The 8,845-nt window shown below is 40.3% G+C and overlaps 1 protein-coding gene across 1 annotated transcript; it reads right to left on the bottom strand.

Annotated features, from left to right (window-relative positions):
- Positions 1 to 634: 634 nt before the first annotated feature.
- LOC149281973 (phosphatidylcholine transfer protein-like) lies at positions 635 to 5,743 on the bottom strand. Its single transcript, XM_089498856.1, has 6 exons — positions 5,615 to 5,743; positions 4,100 to 4,217; positions 3,296 to 3,375; positions 2,730 to 2,901; positions 1,426 to 1,493; positions 635 to 721 (listed from the first exon to the last, which is right to left on the bottom strand). Exons 1-6 carry the CDS (start codon positions 5,741 to 5,743, stop codon positions 635 to 637), a joined length of 654 nt encoding a protein of 217 aa, XP_089354982.1.
- Positions 5,744 to 8,845: the final 3,102 nt, after the last annotated feature.

Raw genomic sequence — 8,845 nt, forward strand, 5'->3', positions numbered from 1 at the left:
TTGGTTGTTAAAAAATTGGGCCAAATCCATGATAAACAGCATCATTTTTTTTCAATGTCCAAAGCATACAATCAGCATAAATTAACAGAAATTAAACAATATATAATATTACACAACATTTTTTTTAAAATGTAGCAGCGATTAAAAGACTGTTATAGTTCAGCCATCCTCAGCCACAATTTAAATGTTAAGGACACTCTTGCTAATGTTGGAGATCTGGTAAGGATGACCCCTTTGTTGGCAATCTGCAGTATAATAGATTGCAAGCTTTCGGGACTACATAGGTCTCTCCTTTAGGTATATTATCTTAAGACAAGGCCTAGATAGTCTTGAAAGCTTACAATTATATTTATTTATTTATATATTTATTATTATATTTGGGTAAGCCAACAAAGGGATCATCTTTACCAAACAGGCGGCTAACAGGGTACAACTCTATACCCTAATGAGGAGGTGTGTCAAGGTCAGAGCATTTATCCAAAAACGCATACTATGGGGGAGAAAAGATAGACACCTCCATCGGTGCCACTCGCTGTATTCAGTTAAATCCCTGATAATTAAACCCTATTCTGGCGGGCAAAAGGTGGACACGGCTCTTCTGGTCTCTCTGTCCACAGACATTTGCCCGCATGTTTCATTTCTTTGAAAGGGTTTTTGTCTGGTGTTCTTCGTAGCCTTTGCACGCCTTCTGCATGTTGGTCAAGAAGTTCGGGACGCCGCTCTGTAAAGCAAGCGTAAAAAAAAAAAAAAAAAAAAAAAATACGGATATACCGGATACGTCAAACGCTGACAGAAGTTATAAAGAGCTTTTTTTTTTTTTTTTTTCCGGTAAAAAATAAATAAGAAAATTGATGGTTTATAACTAGAATGGGTCTTCCGGGAACTCAAAGGGTTAAAACGATCCCAGAAACCAAAACCATTAAAACCGAGTCCTGTTTCTTAAAAGCCTCCACCGTCAAAACATACACAATATTCCAAAGCACCACCCTTCCCCTCCGAACACAGAAGACTCCTCTAATCAGATTTCATACGATATCCGCGTCTCCTTACGTCAATCGCTTATCTGGAGGAGCTAGCGGCAGGATACCGGAGAAATGACATCAGTACGGAGAATTGTTTTCTGCCTTCAACTGGCTCTGTAATAAAATAAACGCGGGGGGGGGGGGGCGCTTTGATGCCCCCGGCATAGGGGGTTTGGAAGGAAATGGGGTAAAAAAGCCGGCCTTTTAGGCAACCGAACCGACGAAGATACACAACGCGCTTCTGGACCTAAAGGGGCAGAAACCACTAATATTGGCTGCTGCGGAGAACCTCCGATCGTTAATTAACTATTAGAATTCTTTATGTCTTTTTGAGCATATATATATATATATATATTAATATGGTATATAAATATATAAGTACGAACGAGACTGTTCCTCTTACCTTGGCTGCCCAGTTAATGAGCCACGTGGGGATCAGACCTCCGGGATTATCAAAATAATACATGAAAACTGAAAGAACCGAAGAGGAACACAACTCAAAATCTGAGGCTTGATCGCATTAATATCGTTCATTGTATCAACCAGTTTAAATCCCATAAGCATCACAGTCTAGACGTGAGTCGCTATACAGTAACAATGGAGGGTTCGGTGATTGGTTCCGCCAATTGGTTCAGACCCCCCCCCGGTGTACATGCGTGGAAAATGCTCCCATTGATTTCCATGGGAGTGCTTTCCTGCCGCTGCCTGTCTGCTTCAAACAGCCAATCAGAGGCAAGAATGGTCGGACCACGGAGGAGGACGGCAGCTGCAGGGCTGCAGCTTCTACTTCAGGTAAGTGGACAGAGGGTTAGGGCTGGTGCTTTAATATGCATTGGTCTATAGAAGGGCTCTCAAGGACACACTTTTATTGTGTGACGGACATCTCACCTGAGAGGTAACACCGTCCTCCTTGAAGAACGTAAACATTCTACGCTGCGGAATGCGGCTTTTTAGTATTCTGATAGCCGTAAAACGCATTTAGGTGCAATCCATGCAGGGAATTCTGTCTGGGACTATAGTAGGGGCGCCGTGAAAGCACTAATCGTGGGTTAGACATTTCGACGGTGTAGATAAGATGAATTATTGATTAAACAGATACCTTCCCATCTATTGTCATCAGGTTACTTCAGATAATGAGACATGCATTTCAACACTTCAGAGGTAAAAATAGTAAGTCATATTGCATGAAAATGGTCAATAATTAGATAAGGGAAGTGAATTATTAAATGGATTTGACCTCTGTGTCCTTTGGCGAGATGAAAGAATAAATACAATAAAAAATCCAGTTTTACAATAAAATATCTTTACAATAAAATATCCAGGATTATACGCAGTGGCGTTTAGAACTTTATATAAAGGGGACAGTCCAGCAGTCACGTGCACTTTAATTTTATTTATTATTATTGTTTTAATCATTGTATTTGTCTTGAAAAAATCTGGTTTACAATCAAGCTGGCTATTTAACCTCAACGAAGCGGAGCCAAGGGGTAGACAAATATAACATTAGTCCGCTAATCATCCGCTTAGGTAAATATTGGACATATATAATTCTTATATAATCCACATGTATAGAGTCTTGGATTCCCACATTACGAGGCTGTGGGAAGGTGACAACTCCATTGTAACACAGGAAGAAAGATAAGATTTAACCCCAGAGTTGGCTGCTCTGAACGTTAATCTTTTCAGGAAGCCCCAACCACACCTCACCTTTGCATCCATTTTTGCCGTCACTTTCGATAGCCACACTTTGTTCGTAACCATTGACCCTGACAATTCCCGACTTCTCCGGACAATGGGGAGCTGATACACTCTTGGCCAGAATCACAAATATCTTCCTTCCATCAACGTCCAGATCGCGTCTTTCACGAACGTAGACGTACTTCGCTAAAGAGTCAAGGAAACACTTGGCGCGATCGTAGATGGACAGACCAAGGCTTTACATTCGCTTAGATGTCTTATTCTTGTGGCCAAGGCGGAACGACAATGAAACCTACTGGTGGCCCGAGTCAATCATGTCAGCCCCAGCTGTTCCCTCATAAAAACCTACCAGCAGACTTTCTAAAATACGAAAAAATTCAGGTTCCTGGTAGCGTAGCTGGTGGACCTTTCAGGAGAAGACAGGTCCACCTGTGCTAGTGAGAAGATCCTTATTGTCTTTTGATGAATCAGGTTGGAAGACATAAAATGATACATAATGATATTTTCTTCCCATTAATTGAAATAAAGGTCACCCCGGCTATGCAGCTCCTCTGTGAATAACTCTAAAAGGATACGTCCCGGTTGGATAAAGGAAGAGGATACTTCACCTCCCAGTAGATTACTTTGTCTTCTCCAGATTTCTCCTCCTGCAGTACTGACCGAAAAGGAAAGATAATCCATTATTAGCGCAATAATAAAAAAATCAATGATTTGTTACAGTATAAATCTCCGGAGACAAAAACAAATATGCAAGAATGATGCAAATATATTGGTTCCTTTATTATAATATCAAGTCAAAACCGGGATAAAGGTCAATCTGGTGTGATATTACGGTCTGGCTCAACAAAGAAGGGCTTAGTGAATTTGTCTAACTGACCCCATAATATCACCCCATTATTTCATTATTAAAATATTCATATACATGTAGTAACGCTAGATTGTAAGCTCTTTTGAGCAGGGCCCTCCTCACCTGTTTCTGTAAGTCAAAGTGTTATGATATATACTACCTGTTATGTCCTGTCTACCCATTGTACGGCGCTACGGAATATGACGGTGCTATATAAAACTATAAATAATAAAAACTCATTTGGCCAGCAGAGGGCAGCACTATTTAGCGTTGATGAGATGAATCCCAAGAACTTATAAACTTATAAAGACCAGTCCTGGCGGAAAGTTTAGAAGGTACTCTTACTGCTTGCGTTACAGGAGAATTGCTTTTATAAATAACCCCCAGTCTTTCCAATACAGATTACCGGGTACGAGTATCCACCCTTTATGCCGCGTATCAAACGTTACCGATACATTTATCAGATTATAACACCGCCACTTGATCATTTTGCTTGGGAGTATCTTTTGATTGACCCATGAACTATACGAACCTTTCACGTACGAGTCCCACTGCTTCCTATACTCTAAATCCATGTAGACATCAGCAAAGCGCTCCGGAGGATAGTCAGAGAGACCGCCATAGATTTTATATTGATACAGCCCAGAATGCTATAAAGCAACGAAAGGTGCGCTTTTATCAGAAAACTACATAACAGACATTTAAGAAGCAGTTTCTATGGTAACAACATATCAATACCTGCATTTGTGTCACACGACAAGAGCTTCTGTTAAAAATTGCGAACTTGACATGATTTAAGAAGTATTTCTGGCATGGCTTTGGGCATTCAGCAGTACTAGGTGTGGTGTTTCTAATGTGCTAGTTGGTTACAAAAGTGAAGTCTGCAGAGTAGATGGAACAGCACCTTTAAAAGCTATAATGAGTCAAAGCGCTCCCTCCCATTTCACACGAACCATCTTGGCCGATACGATTTACACTCCATATCGGTTTCTCAAAGGATGGATCAAGCCGGAGAGCAGGGCATTGAGGCCGCCTGGCAGATGTCTCGCTTTTAACTTCGTGAGCCGGCCGCATTTCATAGAAAGTTAGCAATAGAAATGGCTAAACAGAGATGGCCTTCATTCCAGCAGATCCAGTAGCCAGGGACCAGGCATTGGGTCATCTTAATGAGATGCCACACTCTGCCCCCTGGAGCTCACCTTTTCCTGGCTTTTAGGGCTGGCTGTAATCATAACATCGATTTTCCCCTGACAGACCCGGGGTGCCCTGCAGAGGGGCTTTCAGAGAGACCCCCTAATTATTAGACGTCAGGGGCCCATAAAGTTGTCAATGACAATATATCTGCAATAACACAGCCGGGGTTCCTTTCATGTGATTGGTATAGATTGTGATCAATTCCAAAGCTGCATTTAAACAAGAGAAACCTAGAACATTTGGCCTGCTCACACCAGGGTTCTAGGTTTCTCATGGGTTCCTCAGGGGTGCAGAAGAAGCTTTTGTTAACAAAGCAGAATCCATATATTAGGATCTATACATGTAATTATTCCTGCCAATAATTATATGACATAACAGACATAAAATATTAAAGTCACTTTGCTTTTTGTATTTAGGAAATTATCTTCTCTGAATAACTGAATAAACAGTTTGTAATAATCCACAGCTGGGCTTTACAAATTAATCTATATATATATATATATATAATGTATATAATTATAATGTATAGGGGCATATATTGAATAAATCATTATTTCTATTCCCTGCTTCATCACATGATCACTTAATGTTCCACAGATTGTTTTTGTTGCTAATATTTTATTTGTAAACCTTCCCTGTATTTTAGAAACAACTTTTTATGTAAATGTAACAAAATGTAACAAAATGTAACAAGTGCCCAGAGGGAAGGTTCGGTGTTCCATTAACCCTCTGAGTGCCGGCTGCCGCGTAAAGCAAGGCATTGTATCGCTCTGGGAGTTCATTTCTGCCCCTCCGTCACCGGCAGCAGACCCGGGGAGCCTGAATATTACCCCAGGGGGCAGATCGCAGCTACCTGCTCATACAGGCGGTATATCTGGAAGCCCATGGACTGGGTGAAGAGCTCCCATGGTGCTGGCAGTACCGGCTCGTCCAGTTCGCCCCAGGCCTCCTGGAACCGCTGCTCTGAGAACCGGAGCTCCATGACACCGGCAACGACAGGACAGACGGCGCGTCAATCTCCACGCCGAGCCGTATCCAATCAGAACGCAGGAAGATCCAGTTCAGCCAATCAGAGAGCGCCACTCACTTCCGCCCTTAGTAGGGCGTGACAAAGTGGAGGAAGTTGGAAGAGAGCGCCCAGGTCTCCAGATAAAGGTGCTGTTCCACTAAGACAAACAAAATAATTGCCTTCTCTGGTTAATGAAGCATTAAAAGCACAGCAGTGATGTCATTTGATTCTAAATTCTGAAGGTTTAAAGGGACTGTTTATTGAAGCAGCCAATCAGTGGCATGAAAGTGCAGCCATTGAAATCAGATCTTGACCTGTCTGAGGTGGCCGCTATCTCCACAACTATTTCCACTACTATTTCCCTTAATAACAGGCTGTTTGCGTGACTCCTTCCGGCCTTAACCTGATCATTACTGAAAATACGGAAAATGATCTAAAAATATTTCAGAATTCGGAAGGATTCCCTATTAAGTAGCTTGTGGCAAGTTACCCTACAGAGTTAATATGTCGGGGTTATTAATACATATACTCAGGTGTGTGTGAGTATCTAAAAAAAGAGAGGATCACGGAGGGTAAAAGTATAAAATTCTATTGCTGGGGCTGTAAGAGGTTGGGAATCAGTGATCTGTATGAAATTAAGAAGGTCGCAGGAAAACAAGGAGGCATCCACCTTAAACCAGTTACCGCTAACTTTTTCTGTCTCCAGTGACATACGTTGGACTCTATAAATGACAGGCATCGTGTTGTAAAGTCGGTGAGCTATCAGCGTGTGTTGTATGTCCTTGTAGGACATCGCGGTTTACTTTGGTTAAATATTCAATAGAAAAACTTGACATAACGCCAGGTAGTTCGGAAAGACAAATGTCAGCTTATTCAGTAACCAGATCTACATCATAAACACCCTACTTGATCATTATCTCTGCAGGTAGTCACTAGAATCGAACTCACTTGGTTAGATCGGGCCCGGCCGAGGTGAGTGAAAGCTCTTGTGGGATGCTTAACCTCAGGTTCCTCCGCCAAGATCTGACATTCATTCCACTGAAGTTAAACAGACACTCGAATGCACTTCGAAGCAAATGATAGCTGTGTGGTCCCTTTAAATGTTCATGGTGCCCCCCTTTTAAATGCAGAATTTGTTTCAAGCAACCAATCAGTGCCTACAATCATGGGACCACTGAAGAGGAGGGGATCTGCAGCTGCAGGGCTGCAGCTTCTACCTCATCTTATGTGTGGGGCTGCAGACAGAGTAAAGTCCCCCTTTAAACGCACAAACATTTGAGTTCAACCAACTTTTAAGTCATGTTCGTCCAGATGGGAAAACTTACTTTAACCCACCGGCGACCAGAGGAGTGCCTGTAATGTTTCGTTCACTCCATATGGAGCCTGGAAGCTTTAGCAGCAATTAGCAAAGTATAGGAAATGCAATTGTTATGACAGCGCGGGTTATGTAATAGCTGTTTGGGAGGATACTGGAATGTTTCCTTAAGGAAGTCAGTCTTTAATCAAGACGTGGAGATAAGAAGACCTATCAAAGTGCAATAATGGAAAGTGAGTCTGAGGCAGACAGACCATTCTAGTAACCACTACTGTATATATATATATATATATATATATATATATATATATATATATATATATACATTCACACTCACACACATATATATATATATATACCTATTAATATATATATATATATACATTCACACTCACACACATATATATCTATACCTATGACTATATATATATGTAACCTACAAACATAACAAATCTACAAGAAGCAAACGTCACTGCCATTCATTTCAAGCCACATTTAAAAAAAAAAAATGTATATTTTAATATAATTCCTTGAATTCCTCTATTTAATATTTTAAAATTCCTCTACCAGACTGCAGTAGTGAAATGTTAGACGTTGTACAAAAATGTAAATGTAATTTTTTATTTTTAATGTATTATTATTATTTTTTTTTTTTATTATTATTATTATTATTATTTAATTTTTTTTATGTTATGTTATTCTATAGAATGAGCTTGTGTTTTGATCAGTTACACCTGCAGACGCACCGTTCTGAAAATGTATATTTTAATATAATTCCTTGAATTCCTCTATTTAATATTTTAAAATTCCTCTACCAGACTGCAGTAGTGAAATGTTAGACGTTGTACAAAAATGTAAATGTAATTTTTTATTTTTAATGTATTATTATTATTATTTTTTTTTATTATTATTATTATTATTATTTTTTTTTTTTTATGTTATGTTATTCTATAGAATGAGCTTGTGTTTTGATCAGTTACACCTGCAGACGCACCGTTCTGAATTAGTCGGCATAAACCCCGGTTCCTGTATCTCTTTATACATTGTCAGAAGCTAACCTTTCCCAAACACTGGTCAAAGCAGCAGAAGCCGCATCGGACGTCATTGCAAAGGAAGCATTAACGGAAGCTTCCTGATTGCTTTCCTGAAGAGAGAAGTTAATAAAAAGAGAAAAAAAAGAATTTGTGATCTGCCAGACGAGCATTAATCACAGTAGAGTAATAATATATCATGTATTCATGGTTCTAGAAGTCTTACATCCATCTGGTGTTTGTCAAGGTCCATACCTGTATTTGTGTGATCTTTGGGGGCTTTAATTTGACAACCAGCACACAGAAATATAGAATTGTGAGATAAGAACCGTTCGGCCCGTAGAGTCGCCTGTTTTTTCCTTCTGTAAAGACTATAAGGAATCTTAGTGAATATGGGAGAGACATCTTGTCGAAGTTAGACTTCAGTAACCATAGATTTATCCCGATTCTGCTTCCAGGTGACTTAAACAAGGCTACGGAAAACTCCTCCAGAGATGCTAAGAGATGGGGTGTTAGACCTTATCCCTCTCCAAATGCTAGGCGTGTTTGTAGCGCTAACCCCATGCAACATTGTTGATGAGAAGAACCTTAGTTGATCTTTCCTTGCGTAATCTGTGCTGGTCTGTACTGTAACGGGTACTTTATAACCACTAATAAAAACAAAGAACCTGCTGGCAGATCGGCCCCATTCGGCCCCCATCTAGTCTCCTGCTGTAACGACTCAAACCT

The sequence above is a fragment of the Sceloporus occidentalis genome, unplaced genomic scaffold (genome assembly GCF_023333645.1).
Source record: "Sceloporus occidentalis isolate IW3139 unplaced genomic scaffold, rSceOcc1.0.p SCAF_126, whole genome shotgun sequence".
In the NCBI taxonomy this organism is placed as follows: Eukaryota; Metazoa; Chordata; class Lepidosauria; order Squamata; family Phrynosomatidae; genus Sceloporus; species Sceloporus occidentalis.